Below are 21,547 nucleotides of genomic sequence, written 5' to 3'. Positions count from 1 at the left end.
TTCATGGTTTTGTGCCTGAATGATGTGGTTCATTCTGATTGGATGGAAAAGGATTCACATCTGAAAAACACTGCCAAATATGGGTTTGGCAAATAATATAATTCAAGATTTTTCATTTAACATCACAAATAATAAAAAGGGACAGAAAGGAAAAACAAAATAAAACAAACTAACTAACAAACTCCGTTAGCCATGTCTGTGAATAGCATAATGCTACTTTGCCTTCTGGTATTCCCTCTGTTGCTGGGTTAGCACAGCTAGCTCGTCCATCTTACTGGAGATAGATCTTACGTTCCAATTAACAATGGATGGAAGGACAGGTCCATGTCGTCACTTCTTAGCTCACACCTGAGTACGAGCACGTTATCCTCACCTTGTGGGGAAACATCTGGCCTAGCACCAGTTAGCATTGACATGCTACAAGCTGCTAATAGCTGATTTCACATGCAAACAATGCAGCCATGGTTACATGTAGGATCTCCAGACAAACACAGGAGAAAAAGTAGTAAAATTATCACTGAAGACAAAACTAGTTTGGTGTCCATGACCAAGGAATGAAACATTCAAAGTAAAGACCCACTCCAAATACAAAGAAGAGAGAGTTGCTGCAACAGGCAGCCACAACAGGGCAGGGCCTAGCAAAAAAAATAGCATAGTAAATCAGTTAACAGCCTTTTTCTTTTCCTTTTTTATTGTAATCAATAAAGGTTTCCCAGATCTTTAGGAACTTTGGGCGTGAGTTGGGCAGAGAGTATTGAAACTCCTCTAAGTAAGAGCAAGAAACCAACTCGTTTAGCCTTTAAAACAGGGAGGAGTTGCTCTTTTTGCAGTAACCAGGCCAGATTTTCAAGGCTTGTTCCAGGGCTGAGGGAAGACATGCTTCGAGCGGGACTTGTTGGCAGATCTACCTGGTGTGTGTGGACGAAAGTATTTTTTGTGTACAAGCCCTCAAACTCTACATTTTAGCAGCTGTAAGGCTCCCTGCTTCACAAACTCCCTTCCCTGTGATTGGCCACCTCTTTTAAGGCTTGTCAGGGGGTGGAGCTATGAGAAGATCTTGGTGTTTGAGCCCAGTACCCCAAACGTGTCATGAATTAGATTTGGGATCCTTTTGCAATGATCTCATAGTCTTGCGAAGATCCCGTGAAATTTTAAGAATCTCTTTGGGTAGAAGTCACATTTTTGGCTCGGTGTGACTTTGTCATTGGCTAAACTGTTTGATAATTGTCTTCTTGGTTTGTTTGAACTCTTTTCTTTGCCTAGACTGATGCTCCAGCCTGGCAGTATGGATAAGTTTGATAAAATATTAGCCATACTCTTCTCTTTGGAGTTCGATCTGATCCTGTGTAAACCACACAACGTCTGTAGTGCACAGAGGAAAATTTCCCTTCACATTACTCAAAAAAATAAAAAGAAGACAGGGGTCATCGAATAATTTTATCTGTAAGTCATAGCTGTCTTGTTTTCCTCCACATCTCCTGGTGTGAAAATGATCAAAGCAGTTGTCTGTTACCTCACACTGTGTGATCAGACAGACTTATTTGTAATGCTGATGTTCCTAAGAAATATACTATTAAACTACATCTGTACTAATACGAAATGTTAACTTGGACGGTTTCGTTTCATGAGTTTTAACAGTGTTGCTGTTCTCTTGTGTCTCATCTGGGTTTTGTTTCTTCTGAAAGAGTTTTTTTGGATTTTAAGTTTTGTTAATTGTAGGGTCTGGAGGATTTTCCCGAAAGATAAAACGTCAACCTTTATATCTCCTCTGGACTTCTATACATGTGTGTCAGTGTCAGTGTCAGTGTCTGCCTCAACCTCCTCTTCTGCCTGTCTCCTGATATCTTGGTTGTGTCAGGACTTTTCTGGTTGAAGAGTACGCGTGGTTACCTCAGCCAATCACAGAGAGCCCAGTAAGCAATTAACATAGATGGGCCCCTATACATGTGTGTCAGTATCTGTGTCTGCCTCAACCCCCTCCTCTGCCTGGATGTTGATGTTTTGGTTAGATTGGGCAATGATGGGTGGAGAGTAAGCACAATTACATTAGCCAATCACAGCACACCCAGTGCGAAAGTGAATTTGCTTGTTGATGATCGTGAGTGGAAGAAGCTAATCAGAGCAGCTACGTTAGCGGACGTAGCATAGAGGAAGAGAAAACAACCAAAGCAAAACAAAACGCTAAACTAATCAAGTTTTTTTTTCTAAACGAGAGTGAAGCTTGGCTCAACTTCCACTCACTTTCAGGAACTTGGAGAGCAGCACAGGATGAAGAGTGACGCGAGTTAGCTTAATGCTAACCAGATATGTGTCAAGTACCTATGATTAGCTTATGCTAACATGCTAAGTCAGGTGCATGGCTCTTGAATCTGTTCCTTGTAGAAACGCAACGCTACAGGTGGTTGCTGGGCTAGTGAGTGTGTTCTCGTAGTCACGGTTTGAAGTGGTGGGTGTGGGCTGCTGCTGGCACTGAGCCAAAGAGGAGGAGCCCAGTTTGAATGTTGTGTACTGACAAGTAATGAAAATTCCTGCAGACTCAACTTGGTTCTGCTAACTGCCCTAAAATGAGTATTTGTGACTGTCAGGAAGGATAGCTTCCACATACATCCTTTAAATAAAAGCCTGTCTGTTGTTTCACCTGCTGAGACTGCTCCTCAATTTTTGTCAAAGCAGTTTGTTGGTGACACACACTAAGGATAAAAGCCATCATGCAGAACTCCTCACGATGATGATGGTAGCATAAGGAAGCTAACTGTTGACAATGACAACCTGCTGTTGTTCCTTCCCTAAATTCTCCTCGCAAATATTTTAGTACGTATACCTCACAAACAAACAGCCTGCTTGTAAATGAGAAGCAGTGTAATTTACATAATGAGCACAGCTACAGAAAGTGTTGTCACATCTCCTGACATCAACAGCCAAGTGCCTCGCTTAGTGCGTTAAATGAGTTTACTTTCCCTGTGATGTACTGTGACTCCATTGTATGCAAACACATTTGAGTGTTATTAAGTGGAAGGAGAATGTCCCGCGTCACAAAAGGCAGGGGTTGATTCACAGGAGTTATGTTTATTCATTGCTTACATCACACCCGCAGATGTTGCAGTTCTTCTCCAAACAACTTTCCCTTTAATGGAACCAAACCAAGAAGCTGCATGTGCGTTCAGAGCCGAGAATCATTTTAAACAGCATTAGGCGCAATCAATACTCCAATTTACAGCTTATTGATTGTGCAGGACAGTTTTGAATCCCAGAGCCGCACCAAATCTCCAGCCATTAAATGTGTTGTTACTAAATTTCTCCAAAGGCTTGTTTGAATAAACACCAGCATTATTTTGCGAAGCGTTAAGCACAGGCCCCGTAAATTGCTTCTACATTAAATAAGTCAGCCCAGCGTTTGTTAGAAAGTTTTTAAAGTTACAAAACAGGAAGTGCAAATCTGCTAAAGTGAAATCTTTTTTTTTTTTTTTTCACTTTTTTAAAGCTCTATCTTCAAGCTTGTGTGTCTTTATGAAAGGATCGGTACAGCTAATAAAGCAAGAAAGAGGCAGCAGGTTGGATATGAACCCAGGCCGCCCACTTGAGGGACTATGGCCTTTGCACATGTGACACATAAGTTTCCCACCGAGCCAAACTTGTGCACCAAAACCACATCCTTTAAATATTTTTAAACATTTGTTCATCTTTAACCCCCTCCTGAAAACACATTTTTGTTTTAAGTTGCTCTGGTAGAATCGATAAACATTTTTTTTCCTAAATGAGGGTGAAGCTTGGCTTGGCTTTCACTCCCTTTCAGGAACTTGGGAGCAGCACGGGACGAAGAGTGACAGGAGTTAGCTTTCTGCTAACCAGATATGTGTCAAATCCCTGTGATTAGCTTGTGCTAAAATGCTAAGTCAGGTGTACGACTCTTGAATCTCTCTCTTGTAGAAACGTGACGCTACAGGTGGTTGCTGGGCTAGTGAGTGTGTTCACGGTCAGAGGCAGTGGGTGTGGGCTGCCGCTGGCACTGAGCCCAGTCGAATGATGTGTTTACTGACAAGTAACAAAAATTCCTGCAGACCCAGCTTGGTTTTGCTAAATGCCTCCAAAATGATCTCACCTTGAGTATTTGTGACTTTCAGGAAGGATAGCTTTCACATACAGCCTTTAAATCAAAGTTTGTCTGTCAGCGCACCCAGTGGGAAAGTGAATTAGCATGTTGATGATCGTGAGCAGAAGAAGCTCAGAGCAGCTACGATAGTGGATGTAAAATGAAGGAAAAAAAAAAAACTTTCACTCGCTTAGGATAAAGAGCTACATGAGTTAGCTTTCTGCTAACCAGGTATGAGTCAAATACCTGTGATTAGCTTGTGCTAACATGCTAAGTCAGGGGCATGGCTCTTTAGTCTCTTCCATGTAGAAACACAAAGCTACAGGTGGTTGCTGGGCTATTGAGTGTTTTCATGTAGCTTCGGTCAGTGGCAGTGGGTGTGTGCTGCCGCTGGCACTGAGCCAAGGGGGAGGAGCCCAGATTGAATGTTGTTTTTACTAATAAGACCCAACCTTTAACAATATTTGTTTTATTTCACTTTGAAAGTCATCTGATGTTTCAAAGTGGATTCAGTACCCAACTTCCTGTCCTGCTCCATCCTCTCCATGCACTGTCGCTCTGTTATCCAAAAGAAACAGAAAGCTTGCGTGTGTGCTCTGCTCTGCAGTTGGACGACAGCAGAGCAGAGCAGGTGTTAGTTAACACATTGACTGGACTTGAAACCCATTAGATCTGGTGCTGAGGACCTAGAGTGGCTCACTCACAGGATGTGAGTGCTGATGAGATGCTGCTAGGACACAATATGTAAGAGCAGCAATACAACTAATTTGAGGCGTTTGACTCCTTCAATTTGAAACTTTTCACTTCATTTTTCAAATGTCACAGCCGTGATGCTTCAGTTCACCTCTCACATCGCTGACTCCCATCACCAGACCCGTCACTGTCTGATTTCTCAAACCGTTCAGCCATTTTTGTCCTCCTCTCATCTGGAACAAATACGAAGCATGCAAAGTATCCAATGACCAGAAAGCGTTGGTGCTCAGGTGGGTGTGTTGGTGCAGACATGGCTGCAGCTCCATTATTATTCTGAGGGTAATTCCAGCTACTTCACATGGAATATTTCATCTCTTCTTTGAAACACCAGGCGTTCCCAATTTCCCAGCGAGGATCAATCGAGTTCATCTTATCTCTCTTCTTCGAATAGCCCGAAGCCTTGTCAAGCATCTCACACAACTGCTCCACGGCTATTTGATGAGGGAGGCTGAGGCTGTATCTAAAGAGAAAAAGCTAATCCGATGCATGTGGTCAGGTTAAATGAGGATGTGGACAATATTTCCACTGACACAAAATCTCATGAATGATAATATGTCAGAAGCGTTTCTTGACTCACTAACCACACCTGAGAGTGCTGAAAAATAAGATCCGTCAGTCGATTCTTGCAAAGTGCTCTTCACAAGGAAAGGGTCAGACAAACAAATTATTTAAAAATCTCTAAAAGAAGCCGTTAAAAACCAAAGCAACAATAGAGGTTGTGATTATTATTATTATTATTATTAACCAATTGTTCTCCGTTTTTGACAGAATTTTTCAAGCAATAGCAGAAAAATCTGAAGGTTGCTCGTCATTTTGACAGATTGGAAACCCCAAAAGTAATCCAGTCCATCACTTGCATTTTCACACAACCATGCATTAGTCACATATAAAGAAAATGGACGTCATCTTGCTCGGCTTACAGTGAGATCTCCATAAAAACTGCCCCCCCCTGGTGGCTGGCTGTAGTATAGGTCAAAAACTCTGTCTCTCCAGTCATTCCAGATGAGCTGTGGTCAAACTTAAAAAAATAATAGTAAACCTCGTAAAGATATTTCTTACGTTCGATTGTTGTGGCAATTTGAAACAATCATTTGGCTGCCTCGTACTCAAGTCCTCTTTTTTCTAAAAAGGCATGTAACCTGGTGCTGATCTCTTCTGACGCACTCTTGTTTGATGACCTTGACTACACCAAAACAAGCATCCACTTAAGGTCCATGCACAGCAGGAGAAAAATCTGAGCCCAGGTAAACCAGTTTACAAAAAAAAAGAAAGGTGGAAAAATACTCAAAACTTAGGTTAAAAACAGTCCGGTTTTTTTCTTTTTTTTTTTTTTTAGTTTGGTTAAAAAAAAAGCCTAGCAAGTGCAATTGTTATTTTTTGTTTTTTTTTTATAGGCAGCAGGGTCAGTATTTTGAAAATTCTTTTCTATTATTTTATTTTTCTATTTCTGCCCAATAAGGAAAAATCACCCTGCTATATATATATATATATATATATATATATATATATATATATATATATATATATATATATATATATATATATATATATATATATATTTTTTTTTTTTTTTCAAAATTATTTATGGGACTGTGCAATAAATATCACACAGGAAAATAGAATAAAAAAAGAAAATAAATAAATAATTAACAAAAATAAGAATTGAAAAAAAGGTGGCATAAGTCAGAATAATTGAGCATTTGAGTAAGGGCAAAGGAAAGAAAGAAAAAAGGAAATAAATAAATAAATACTTTGCCATCACAATTATTTGAAGAGGTAATAAAAAAAAAGAAAAAAGAAAAGAGAAAAAAGTGTGCTGCATAAACAATGTTTCAAGTTGTATTTGAGTCGCTTTTGTGATGACATTCTTAATATCTAATTCAAAACTGACAGGTCTCATTATCTATTTTTTAAAATTGAAAGATCATTATTCATTTTGACCAAATTTTTATGACCCTGTTAGTTAAAATAATGGCCAAGTAAGATATCTAGTGCACCGTTGTGTTACGTACGTTAGTGATATAAGGATGAAGTCCATCAGAAAAGTAGTTCAAGAAGAAGTTTGCAGAGCTGTTTGCCAACATAGAGTCCCCGGTTTAATACACGAGTGGGTTTCTGAACAAGTAAAAAAACAGCTGATCACATGAGAGTACATGCATCTGAAAGAATTTTAAATAAACCAATTTAAACATGTGAAACCATACAGCTTAACGTCTGCTTCATAGGTCCCTGGCTCCTGACTGTCTTCAGGATTTTCCCTGAATGTTTTGGCACAGTCAGGAGCCGTAGATTATGAGATCACGCCAAAATAAATTACAGCAATCTTTGATCTCGCAGTGTTTAGCCTGCATTCACTTCCTCTCTGGTTGGATTTATCAAATAAAAGCATCAGCGTCCATATCCTAATCCAACAGAGCTGACAGGTGGGAAATCTCCCCAACACTCGACCACCTTCAAGCCAACACACAGTGAACATACAGTACGTACGTGAGGATGTAAGGAACCATGAAACAATGACAAGGAAGCAATCTTCTGATGTCTAATCCCTCCTTTGACCCAAAGAGTCGTCGAGAAGCTGCCAGGATGAGTTGAGCTCAAGCTGCCAAAGCCTCCTCAGATGTCTGGGGGTACGTCACATTTAATACGGTGTTCACACTCAGCGCTCGCATTGCTAATGCTAGTAATTTATGTATGATAGGTTGAGCAGCTTCTGAAGTGCCACGCCACAGTTTACGTGTGAGGAGAGTTTATTTTTTCAGCTTTGAAAACAGACGCTGAATGTGCTGACAGAGACTGTAACTGATTATGTTATGTGTGTTAATAAAACATGACAGAGGCTGTGGAATAGAGAGACCCCGCAACAGGAGTTCAAAACATTATTTCAAGATGATTTTAACTTATAAGGATGATCAAGGTTGGTGGAGAAAAGTGGGTTGAGTTAGCTGTAAAGAAAAAACAAACAAACAAAACAAACATCTAAGCTGGGGTATGATACTTTCCATTATTTTAAACATGAAAATAAAGTTACATTTCTGGATGTAACTCTGCTGCTACATAACAAGACCTGCTGAAATGATGAGGTCTTCACTAAAGACACGGGCCTCAAACACCAAGATCATTTCACAGCTCTGCCCCCGACAGGCTACCAGAAGGTTGGCCAATCAGAGGGAAGGGGGTTCGATGTGTGGGGTGTCTTAAAGAGACAGTAGCCTAAACAAAGTGTTGAGACAGAAGCTTGACCCTTATAAGCCTGACCCATCAAAAAAGTGCCAGAAATTCAGATTGTTTTGAAACTGAGATCTTTATTAACCCTTTTAACAAAATTCACGAAAAATGTATTAAATGTCATATTGTGATGATATATAATTGTCATCATATTCTGATATATTGGGCAGTTTTAGTAAAAAAGTATTCTTTCAATGCAGAAAACTTATTTTAAAAAATGAATAACAATTTGGATTATATTCTTGCCTCAAAATTTTGAAAATTAGCAATAATTTTCCTAAAAAAAATAAAACAAATTAAAAATAAACAAATAAGTAAATAAATAAATAAATTTTTAAGGGGGCACAGATGGCCTAGCTGTTAAGGTCCGAGGTTCAAGTCCAGCCCCTGGCCTGTTTCCTACATAAATAAATAAATAGAAAAATAAATAATAAAATTATTTATTTATTTATTTATTTATTTATTTATAAAAATTAAAAATAATAAAATACAATTTGAAAAAACTATATATATTAAAAATAAAAGATGGCCTAACTGTTCAGGTTCCAGGTTCAAGTCCAGCCCCTGGCCTATTTCCTACAAGCATACATAATAAATAAATAAATAAATAAATAAATAAATGAATTAGTAAAATACATTTAGAAAATAAAATACACTTTAAAAACATATTTAACAAAGATAATAAAAACAAAAAATATATATTGTGTAATGAAAACAGCCAAAAAAATTAAAAAATAAAAAGCTTTCAAAAAAAAAAACTAGTACGTTGATGACATATGGCTCTTTGAAACACATGGTTTAATCAACTTTATGTTTGGCAATTTAGGGTTAAATAAAGATTTTCTGAAACACAAGTGTGAAAAAAGGGATTTTTTGATCCATAAATCAGAGATTTAGAAGAGAGACAATAGAAAGCCTAAAAAAAGCACAACATTCGTGAAAACCTTTGCCAGATTGGATGTTTTGGAGAAACAAAAATTGAAGGATAAGAACTGGTATTCATCAACATCCTCCTGACCCCATGGGTATATGTGTTTATAGTTTTTATTAGGGCTTTAATTAACATGAATAACAAAGTCACATTTGTTAGAATCGAGGTGTGAAAGCCCTTTAAGTAGGAGCGCAGAAGAAATATGTCATCGCTCTGGATCCAACGCCCTCACACTGTAGCTTATTGACCTTTCAAGCTGAATTTGTTGTGACAACAGTTCCTCGCCACCGCCTTCCAGTGGTGTTAGGCTCCTCGCACGCCATGCACAGGATGACCTTTCATGTTGAGAATAAAAATGTCAACCCTAACTGCTCCGTGCTTTCACTGATTTGTTTAAACTTCCAAATCGCAGAGAGGACAGGAGCTGCATGTGAGGGGCCGATCGCTCCAGCTTGGCTCTGATTGGACGTTTACTCTGGCTGGGCTAATTACACATTCACACTCTGTGGTGTTGATGTGGGAAATTTTGGCACGGATGAAATAAAAAAATGTGTTATCACAAGGCTCAGAGGATGCGGCGCTGATGTGCGGTGAAGTGAGAAAGCTGACCTAGATGGACGGTAAATATCAACACTCTGGGGGCTGTCGACATATCAGCGCTTTCTAAAGTGTGAAACTAACTCTGGTGAGCTGAGCCAGATAGACATGCTATGAGAGCAGATGTCAATCAAACGCTGGGTGATTTCCTCCATCACCCATCGTTCCATTTTATCTCACATAAACTTTAATCCTCTGGATGTTTGTGAGGAGGAACCAAATGTAGGCTGCGTTTCACATCCTCACATGCCCTAAAAAATGACGCACCATCCACGATATGATGTGTAGCTGAAGCAGGTCTCCTTGTCGGTGGTGAATGAGTGATAAAGACCATGTAACAGGCTGTTGGAGAGATTTTCTACCGTGTGTCCTGTTGCATATTCAAAAAGAGAAATCTGTGCAGCATGGAAATGTTGCTTTGTTTCATGACAGCGCTGTGGGACAACACGCTCCAACACGCTCCAACATATGTGGCTGAGTGTGTCTGATTTTGCATAACGCTCTGTGACATGTATAAGCTCCCTCAGTGAGCATGTCCGCAGGCTAAACTACGCCACATTTCATGACAGCTGCCAGTTCGACGTGTCCGTGGATGGTGGATGGTGGTCTGTTTGTAGCGCTGAGGAGGTGTAACAGCGCGGCTCTGATGCTCAGCCAGCGTTTCTCCACTAAACCACCAAAAGCAACAGCACTGTCAGCCCGTTACTGTGCCGTTATCTACACAGCACGCCGTACATGTCTGCACAGGACAGAGAAATGCTTTAAGAAAGGAGAAGACAGAGGTTAAGTGTCTGTGTGAGAAATACGTCGTTTTTTACAGCCAAACGTATGCGCCGTGTTCAAGGTTAAGCTCCTGCTTTGATTAATGGCTGTGTGCTGCAGACGCTCAGATGTGACCTTAAGAAACATTCGCCGAGGCCTCCAGATTGATCACCAAAGATTAGCTTAATTAGCTCGTAATGCTTCGATGATTTATGTATGTAATAATTGGGTGGCACATAAAAGGCTTTAGAGGGCCAGGACTTCAGCCTGGACCAGCATGGACCTTGATTCCTGAGTCCAAGGTACAACAGTCGTCTTCAGTGATGAGTAATGATGATAGTTGACCAGTTAGAGGAAGAAACAACCATTAAAACAAGACTGAGTCAATGCACAGGCAGCTCTGTTGAGGTGTATTTGAGAAAAAAATAAATAAAAAAAAGATTTATTTGTTTCGTTTCTTTGTTCTTTGTTTGTTTTGGCTAAATGTTGAACATTTAACAAAAAAATTTAGCAGATTCCAATTCTCACCTTTATTTATACAGAACTTTCCAAACATACAAGAAGGCAGAAAATGATACCATTAAGGAAAAATAATAAAGGACTTAAATGTTAATGCGGACAAATACAAAATAAATAAATAAGTAAATAAATTAATTAATTAATTAATTGATAATAGAAAAATTAATAAATGAATAGAAGAATTAATAAATACATTAAACAATTAAAAGGAAACAAAATTAAAATAATTAAAATAGAAAAATCAACTTAGTTCATCTTCATTTGAATAGAACCTTTAATACACAAAAGCACTACAGAGGAGACATAAAAATTGAAAAAAAAAGAAAAAAATTGATGTAAAATGATTGAAAAAAAAATAAAATCAATAACATAAAATAGAAAAAAATTAAATGCGAAGAACTCTTTAAAATCTGATAAAAGCAGTACAGATTTAATTAAAACTAACTCAACCCTAACCACTTTGAATTAAAGCCAGATTAATAATCTAAACACAGTTTGAGCTGGTTGCTGAAGTCCAAGGGTTTAGTGCTCCAGAGTTTTAAGGAAACATCTGAGGAAAATCCAGAGATCAGATAAAACCAGAAAAAGCACAAAAATCCAAAAATATTGGATAAAACAAGCAGGAACCATGAAGTCCAATCACACAATCATACCTTTTTTATCTAGATTAACTATGGATTAAAAAATCAAATCTCACTTTTAACTTTTAGACCACTCTCTTTAAAATAAAGTCTTTTTTTTTTTTTTTGTAACTAGTTCCCTGATTCGCTGTTTTCCCACTGGATCAGTCGACCTTATTATCAGTTTTTCTGGAACCAAATTTGACTCCATCATTAAAAAACTGTTTTGATGCTTCTTTTTTTTTTTGCTCATAATCATCTTTTTTCTGATTTCAAAAAGATCTTAAAATAATTATTTTCAGTCCTCTCCTTTGTTCAGTAGTGGTTAAATTGTGTTGCAGAGTTTGAGATACTCTATTGGTCGTGAGTTTTTTTCTTTTCCTGCTTTGCTTTGATACTTTATCTCTATTTTTTATATAATTTTTTAATGAACACCTAAAACAATTTTTTTTATTTTATTTTTTAACACTTATTTATTTTTTATATATTCTATGTTAATTTTTATTTTTTATTTATTTATTTTATATTCGAAATTATTTTATATATTTTTTTATTATTAAATTTCCCCTTGGGGACAAAGGTTTCTTTTTTTCTATTCTTTTCTATTTTATGACTAAACTGAGCAGGTGATTCACATCAACATGATGAGCACTAACGTTATTCTTTTAAAAGCCCTTAGTGGGTTTTTTTTTGTTGTTGTTTTTGTTTTGTTTTTTTGTCACACCTGTGCATTTGTTATGTAGATTTAACTTCTGTTAGGTTCAGTTTTTTTATTTCTTTATTTTATTTTTTGCATAAAGTATAAAAAAAAAAGAAAAAGAAAAGAAAAAAAAGCAGGAATGTGTCCAGGAGTTGCTGCTCTGTTACAGAAATTCAAATCTGGAGCCTTTCTCAGTGTTTGACATTGAAGTAAAGGACAAATCAAAGTTAATAAGATGTTAAGTCTCAGGATTTGAAATGTGGGTAACAAACTGAAGAATAACAACTTACAGCAGCGAGAAAGGCTGAAAAAAAAAGTATGAAGTTGATGACTCTCAGCAGAGTTTCCTCCGTGTTGTGGATGATCATCATCAACTGTTGAGTCCTAATGCAGTCAGTTTGTGCCATGACACAGATTGAGAATGGTGGAGGTGGCTCCATCAGTTATACGTCAATGTCAGGGGGCCAGCTGGTGGATGCACATCCCTCCCCTCCATCTGTATCCAAACTGTCCCTGCGGTTCACAGTCGGCTCGTCACCTAATAACATTGAGCTGTCTCCAACACGGAGCGGCGAATCTATCATCAGAGCTCAGCGACGTAATCGCCAAATGTATTATCTCCAACTAAAATCATTTAATACACCATTTATAAAACATAATTGCTTATGGCAATATTGTATTTTCAATAACAGCCGTAGCAAGTGGATGAAAACAAACTTCTCTTGCAGCAGAGCCAGGATTTCACTGATTGTGAAGGGCAGACAAACAGACACACACAGACTGACAGACTTCCCAACTGGGTCTGAAATGTGCTGCAGTAAAAAACAGGCTGCTCAGAAACGACAAAAAAAGAAAATAGCTGTCAGCACTCATGAATATTCTCCAATCTGTGTCTTCAGATCTGCTGTGTGTTCGCTCGGACCAATGAGGAGCAGCTTCAAGCTAAATTTACTTTTCAAACATCCTCGATCACATTCTTCAGACTCTTTGAGATAATTTCAAGTTTTCGTTGACAGTTGGAATAATTACTCTTCCTAATCTGGGGTATTGTTAAAGCATCTCTCTGATCGTGTGCTCATAAAAGATGATGTTTGATTCCATTTGCTGAATCTGATAAACTCACTGAAGTGATTGTACTCCACAGAAGCCAACTTGTGCCCACATTGTCATTCTGTGGCGCGGTGATGAACTTTTTATAGCCCGTTCCACCCGTCATCTCTCATGTGGATCTTTCCAAAGCTTCCTCCCACATCGCCAACTCTGAGATAAGGTTTTCTGCTTCTTTCTCTGCACAGTTAGAAGATTACTGCCTTCACAAAGCTCAGCGCCGCCACAGTCTTGGCGCTTGGTGCTCGGGACCACCCTGCTGGCATCAGCATCATGCTGCTTCAAAGTCTGTTACATCGCACTGAAAGCCTGTAAACTGTAAGCGGCTCGCATGCAAAACACGTGTGGATGAGGTTTGTTGAAGCAGGCTAACGTGCTGTTTGTGCCGTGTAAGATCAGAAAGAGCTGACTCCTTCTGCAGCCTTTCTATTCCTGCTCCTTTAAGAGCTGAATTAGTTTCGTGAATGAATATTCATTGCTCTCACTTGAGTTCTGCAGGGTGGGTTTGAAGAATAGACTCCCAGCTACAGGTAATTAGCTCATTGATAAACTAATTAGGAATTTTAAATGTGCTGTTGAGTCGATGAGAAGTGTTAATAAATCTCTGCTGGTTGCTATGATGAAGACGCATTTAATTACATTTGTTTCTTTGGATGAAACAGCAGTGACATGAGCTCAGTTAGGCCCTGGTTCCTCGTCATTAGCTCATGTTATGTTTCTATCTTAAGATTATTTTCAGTCAGAGGAGCAGTTTCAGGCCTCATGTGTGACATCTTCATCTGCAACCTGCAGCTCTTTGACTCCCCCCTATTTTTCTTACAGAGGGTACTGACACTAAATAAAATCCTGCGTTAACATTTAGTTGAACTAAATCTTCATCCCATCTGTCAATAAAGCCTGCCACCGCTCTACTTCACCTCCTACAACATCAACAGCCCACCACCTTTCCATGCACCTGTGGCTAACCTCAAGTTTTACAGCCCTGGGAAGATAACTACATCTACAAAAAGACTCATCTGGAAGAAAATACAGATTTTAATTCTGTGAGGATGGATTCATTTAACTGACAACGTGCTGGCTTTATATACATGTTTGATATGTGGTGAGAGATACACAATCAACAAAACATGATGATAATAAACATATGTGTTATCAAATTCAAGGTTAAAATCTAGATTTTTGAACTTCTTTAGTGATCGAACTTTTTTTTTTTTTTTTGCATTTTTGAACATTTCTGCAACTATTTTTTTTTAAGTTCAAGCATTTTTTTTTATTTTTTTTTGGAAATTTATTTAACTTCTTGTTAAAAAAAATTGCAATTTCTTTTACGTTGCCAATTTTTGTCAAACTAAAAAAAAAGAATTTTTTAAAAAATAAAAAAAAATTCAAAACTTTTTAATTTTTTTCAGAAAATTTTTAAGGGCAAAACAATGTTTTTTTTTTATTGTTGAAATTTTTGTGCAATTTTTGCAAAGTTTTTTTCATTTTAAACATTTTTTGCATTTTAGAAATTTGAGCAAATTTTTACCTTAATTTTTTTTTTGCATTTTATGCACATTTTTATAAAAATGTCAAACATTTCCAATTTTTTTCGTAAATTTATTTAACTTCTTTTTAAAAAACATTTGCAATTTCTTTTACAGAAAAACATTTTTGCAAATTTTTAAAACTCAAAAAAAGAGAATTTTCTAAGAAAAATTTTAAAATTCAAAACTTTTCAGAAAAAAATCAGAATTTTTTGGTCAACATAAAAAAAGTTTTTTATTGTTGAAATTTTTGAAACTTTTGGCATTTTAAACATTTTTTTGCATTTTGGAAATTTGACTGAATATTTCATGTTTAACTTTTTCATCGTTTTTTTTTTTTTTTTGCATTTTGTTAAATTTTTGCATTTTTTTTAAATTTCACAGTTTTTTTTATTATTACTTTTAATCAATTTATCAAAAGTTAAAAAAAAAAACAAGACCACAGGACAATTTCATAAATTCAAAAAAAAAAACAACTTCTTGATTCAGTTATTATTAACTAGATTTTAATTATATATAGAATTTTATACACTTTTTTAAAATGTGAAGATAAAGTCAATTTTGTTGCTCCAGAATGTTTTCAATCAGGGTGAGCTGAGTCAAAGCAGCGCTTATGAAAGTAAAGGTAGCAGATCCCTGCCTCAGTCACTCAATAAAACTTGTTCTCAGAGAGTCTAATTCCTGGAGCGGTGGGTTAAAACTGTCTGTGATCACAAAGATTTGACGTCCAAGGGATCAGGAGTCACTACTCTCTTTATTTACCCTTCCATCTGTGATGTGTTATATTTTGGGTAGCAGGGTAAACTGGATGTGCAAACTGTTAAAAACACTTCTTCATGTGTGTGTGTTCATTTCTGGGGTTCACGTGAAGACTTTCTCCCCTTTTTATCTCCCAATCCGCCCATGAGAATCAGAACTATGAGCATGCTTTGAAACACCTCCATATGTCCGTTCATGGTTTTGTTGCATACATTTTGCCTAATGGTGCAGTATGTTGTTATCTGAGCCTAACACTGTATGGTTCCCTGTACTCTTTTCTCCATGATTACATTTCTGCGACAGTCAGACTTGTTTTAAATCACAGCGCAGACTTTCTGCCTGGAATGACCTTCTCTTTACAGCCCAAGCAGGAGACTGTGCACTTTTAGTTCTTGCAAACCTCTGCCAAGCTTTTTGTCATGGGCCATTGTGCTGTTTTATTGGGTCATCTTGAGATCTGGATGGGCACTTGGAGTGGAACATTAAGTTGGTTTGGGGCCAATCTCACTAACAGATCATTGTCAATTAAAGAGGAAAATCCCTTCCCCCTGAATGCCGTTATTACCTTAAGATCCCATTCTCTTCTGCCTCTGCATGCCCTCGATTGGCTGAGCACTTCTTTATTGGAAATATAAAGATCCTTGTATCCTGGCCTGATGCACCAGAGCTCTGACCAGAAATGTGGGTTTTCTTGGACTTTGACCAGTCCTTAAAGAAACAGACACACAGTCTAAACTGTGTATGCTTCTTTGAATAAACGCCAAGTTAGTATTTTTTCATATCAACACATTTTTAGAAATGTTGGACGTGAATGCTTCAAATTCATGCCCAACAAGTTTCATACTGGAAATTTTAAGCGCCCTTCACACCGCCGCGTGGTAACCGCCCCGAAAACCGCTTCTCTGCCAGCGAAGGCCCCTGAACTGCAGAGCGTTTTTCAAAGCGGCTCCTGCCGTCGCGGCATGAGCATGGGGAAACAGGCGGCAGTGACGTAGAGGTGATTCGGTGAACGTCACAGCAGAGCCCGCCCAAAAGTCCTTCACAACACTCCCTTTTCAAAAAACACATGCCCCCGAGTAGTACCTAGTAGTTTCTGTTTACTGTGTAATGTGCATCAGACCATGAAAGACATGATTCTGTCATCAAGAGAATCCCCCCAAGGAATAAAATTTTATGGCTTATTCTTGAATTTCACATCACTACTGACTATAAAACGGAGGGGAAAACACAGTCCGAACCCCTTTACTGTGAATCAAATCAAAATTGATGTAGATGGTAAACGGTAAACGTAGAACAGCGGTAGAGCAGTATTGTAGAGCTCTGGATGTTCAGATACCTGGAGTATTAGCTCCTCCTTTGCTCGTTTTGCCCCGCGAAGCCTGCTATTACCACGTTTTCTTCTTTCTTCGATGTGATTGGCTGTTTCCAGGCGGCTGCCGCCAGAAAGTTCACCACGCTGGACTCCGGGCGGCAGGGGAAAATCTTTGCACATTCACGTGGACGGCAACCGCTTCTGGGTCCTACCGCCTCTGCCAAAACCGCTTGCCGCCTGCCGCCCGTCCCTCATTAAAATGACTGGAGGCGGCGCGTTGCCGCGCAGCGGTGTGAAGAACCCTTTAGGGATGGGTACCTTTCACATTTTAAATGATATGGTACCAATGACTGGTACCTGGCAATCGGTATCGATACTCAACAATACATATTTTCTGTACTTTTTTGTGTTTATGTAGTAATAATATTATTTTTAATAATGTCTCAATTTACAATTTAACATATTTATTCTTGAGAATATAACCTCGCAGTGCTGTGTTCATGTCCAGCATGAAAATCTCCTACTGCTCCACTCCCTCACAGTCACAAGGATGCATTTGGGTACCTAAACATGGCACCTTTCGATTTTATATGAACCGATTCATGGTATGTATATATATATATATATATATATATATATATATATATATATATATATATATATATATGTATATATATATATATATATATATATATATATATATATATATATATATATATATATATATATATATATATATGTATATATATATATATATATATATATATATATATATATATATATATATATATATATATATATATATATATATATATATATATATATATAATTTTTTACTTGTTCCAAACTTTTTGTGTCATGTTTGGGAAACAAAATATGTTGCTCTAATTCAATTTTTTTTTGTTATTTTGAATACAACATTGCTTTGCTTAATGAGAATGATGAAGATGTAGAATTGCAACAGCGGAGGAGGATCCTTGAGAGCTGGCAGACTCTGCTTGAAGTAAGGGCTTGGGCCTTAAAGAGACAGTAGGGAAAATGAATCATTCAGATGTGCACTGAAACAAAGTTGGTCAAAGCCAGCAGCCTGAACGAACTGTTTTAAGCTGAAAATCATGAGGAACTAAAGAAAACATGCAACGCCTGAAACTGAGTGGAATTCCCTTTTTTTTTAAGTATCTTCATTTAGTCTGTTTTCTCGTCAATGCACAATAACCCCATGATTACCCTTTGTAATTATTTACAGTCAGCCAGTCACTTAGTCAGTCAGTGCAGCTATAAGTTTAATAAAAATGTTGCATTCAGTGTCCAAACAGTGTTTTATCTCCTCATTTAACCTGAACAGTTTCGTCATGATGTCATCGTGTAAAGCCTCAGGTCGCCGTATTGTCATGATATTACCGCTGGCATCTTAAATGGCATGAAACAGCTGGACCCTCTGACCCCTGCATTGGTATCACTTCACCGGCTGCCAGTCACCGACTTTAAAGCTTTACTGCTCACGTTTAAAGTTCACCGGGGGTCTGGCCCTGAGCTCCATGCCTGACCTTTCAGACGCCTCTGAGCCTGAGTGCTCTTTCAGGTGCTCAGACAGGGCCCTCCTGTCTGCACCTCTCTCGCTATCGTCTCAAATCAAGAGGCAGCTGAGCACTTTGTGTCTGAGCTCCTCGACGGCCAAATGCCCTGCTGGTGTAACCGAGGCCCAGCTGAGTCAAAAGTTCTTTTTTTATCAGGCAGAGAGAAAAGTAGCAGGAACACGCAGCGTGAGACACATGGAAGAAACCGATGGCATGACTTCTGTCTCTCCTTCTCTGCTCTCTTTCAGAATAAAAGCCTGAAAACTAAGCTGCTGTCGGGACACAAACTCTGTGACGCCTATGCTGAGGAGGTAAGGAAGTAAAACCACTAGATCCTGTTTCCCACAGCACATGATATTTATGAGATACTGTTACTGTAAGTGTGTCATGCAGGGGTTTCCAAATACATGGGTGTTATTTGTTTATTATTACTATTATTATTATTATTATTATTATTATTATTATTATTATTATTATTATTATTTCATACTTTTTGTGTTTTTAATGTATTTTTAAGCAAGTATTTAAAATTCAATTTATTTTTAAAACATTTCAAACCATATGTCCTATTTTAGAAAGTAAATCTTTCATATTTCCTATTATTATTATTATTATAATTATTATTATTATTATTATTATTATTATTATTATTATTAATATTATTATTATTATTATTATTATTATTATTATTATTATTATTTTTTTTTTAATTTATTTTTTTTTTTTTTTACTTTTTGGTATTTTTAATTTATTTTTTTTATTATTTTAAGCAAGTATTTAACATTTTATTAATTTTTTATTGATACATGACACATAAAACACATTTTAAACCATACTTCCTATTTTAGAAAGTAAATGTTTCAGCTGTGCCAACATGTCATTGCTTATTTAATTATCATTTCTTTGATCTTTTTTGTGTAAATGAAAAGAAATGGGCAGATATAACCTCACAATATCTTTAACATCTTGTCTCTAACTGCATGAACAGCCTGATTGTCCTGTTTTTATCACACATCCTGATTTAAGATGTGATCACTGTGTTTTCATGCTGTGGATGAAAAGAAAAAGGGGCTATGCAGTTTTGATTACAATAGTTAATTGTTTGAATTTTCTGGAGTGTCCAGGAGGTTTGAAATTTTGTGCAAGATTCAGAAAGATGAGTTTGATACAGAGGAGTGGAGGTTACTCATAAGCTTTTTTTGAGAAGGTGGGTTTCCAGTTGAAGTGAGTCAGAGCTGTGGATGTTTGGGCGGAGAAAGTTGGAGCCAAAAGCTCAGTTCCCCCAAAGATGTGACCATTAGTGATGGGAAACTCGATTCTTTTTACTGAGTTGAGTTTAAATGAGTCACTCACCAAAGTGAATTCAGGTTTTTGAGTCATTTGAGTCAATCGAGTCAGTTACCCAGAAAGTGCATAGAAATCTATATTTCAGAGAGATTTATAGGTGGCAGCGGTGCTGTTTTAATGAGAGATCAGCATAGACAGGAGAATAAATGTGAGATGACAGCGATATGGCGAGACATTGCAAGTTGGAAAAGTTTGCGAACTCAAGTGTCTGCGCCAACGGGAGAGGAGTGAGATTATGTGCTGTGAGTTGAGCCGTGCAACGTATTAAGCTATTGAGTGATTTGTAACTCACGGGGAGGAAGGGGGTGCATGAGTGACCTGTATGTGCTTTGAGTCATTCTGTGAGTGAGTAACTGCAACCCGTATGCTAAGAGTCGAGTAATTCTACGTATGTTCGAGCTGGCGAGTGACTCGTATGTGCTTTGAGTCATACTGTGAGTGAGTTAGTGACCCGTATGTACTGTGGGTGAGTTAATGACCTGTATACACTGTGAGTTGAGCCATTCTACGTACCAGCCATTCTCCCGTGATGTGAGTGAGGGGCTGGGCTACCGTGAGTTTTGTACTGAGTCAGTAAATGAGTCATTTGGGGCGAAGAATCATGATTCTTGAGTCAGTAAAGTGATTCTCAGGTATTGGAAGATTCATTCATGATTCGCACAACACTAGTGACCATCTGCTGATCTGAGGTCGCAGGATGTGGAGAGGCGTCTTTTTTCCATCCTTCTCTTGGTTTTTTGTTTATACACTGTAAAAAATGAAAACTTAAAATTTTTGGCCTGAAAGTGATATTTTGGTTGAGCAAACAAAAAGTGTCTCATTCCTTAAATGAAGTTGGCAGAACTTCAACTTTTAGGTCTCAGGCTGAAACATATTTTTTTTTGAGTGTGCTTTCAGCAAAGAACAGGGTGTCACACTCAAATTTTCAAGGGTCTTTAACTAGTCTTCAATTCCCCACATGTGCCACCATCTCCCCCGTTCTCAAGAATAAAATGGATGAGAATGACATAAATTCACCATAAAGCTTAATATTTATGTTTGAACTTACTTACTCTAGCTTCATAGTTGATTAATTGATTGTAACTTAATTATTTAGTGATTTATTTGTGAAAGGGGTGGCTTTGGCTTTGTGGCGAAGTCATCGACTCCCAGTCAGAAAAATGGGGATTGAATTCTGCTCCCTCAAGTTACACTAAATGTGAATAATAAGTAATCTCAACAAAAACATACAAGATTTGAATTTGGCCTCAAAACTCAAAAATCCAGTGCAAACACACTGTAAAAAACAAGACAGATGAATATAGTTGATTTAACTTAACTCACTCAAGTTATCTTGTTGTTTAGTCGAACTTACTTTACCAAGTTTTTACAGCATAGTAATTTTTGTTGTGATGGTTTTTTTAACCATGAGTGAGGAGGAAACACAGTGGACGTAAGACCCTGCTGTACATTAAGATGTATGTGCAATAGAGCATATACAACCAGTCCGTGCACTGGAGCACAGACAGCCAGTCCGTGCAGTGCAGCACAGACAGCCTGAGAAAGATCTTTACAGTATATTACTGTAAACAGCAAATTGTTGTGGGAAAAAAAAAACAGTAATCATACTGAAGATTCTGCTGCCAGTGAGCTACTGTAAAATCTACAGCACTCTTTTTACAGTGTGATGCTCGTGTGGCGGCTGAGAGCATCACTTTCTCTCTAGCTTGGGTTTTTTTGTGT

The 21,547-nt window shown here is 37.6% G+C and overlaps 1 protein-coding gene across 1 annotated transcript in view; it reads left to right on the top strand.

Moving 5' to 3' along the window:
• The window catches only part of luzp2 (leucine zipper protein 2), a 305,954-nt gene that overhangs the window by 198,433 nt on the left and 85,974 nt on the right, over nt 1-21,547 (top strand). Inside the window, exon 6 of the mRNA XM_074665597.1 lies at nt 18,727-18,789. Within this exon, the coding sequence (XP_074521698.1) occupies nt 18,727-18,789 (63 nt within the window). The remainder of the gene's footprint in view (nt 1-18,726; nt 18,790-21,547) is intronic.

Source organism: Halichoeres trimaculatus, unplaced genomic scaffold (assembly GCF_033239565.1).
Source record: "Halichoeres trimaculatus isolate MK-OKI-2021-1 unplaced genomic scaffold, fHalTri1.1 fHalTri1_scaffold_3, whole genome shotgun sequence".
In the NCBI taxonomy this organism is placed as follows: domain Eukaryota; kingdom Metazoa; phylum Chordata; class Actinopteri; order Labriformes; family Labridae; genus Halichoeres; species Halichoeres trimaculatus.
This window is presented reverse-complemented; position numbering and strand designations above follow the sequence as displayed.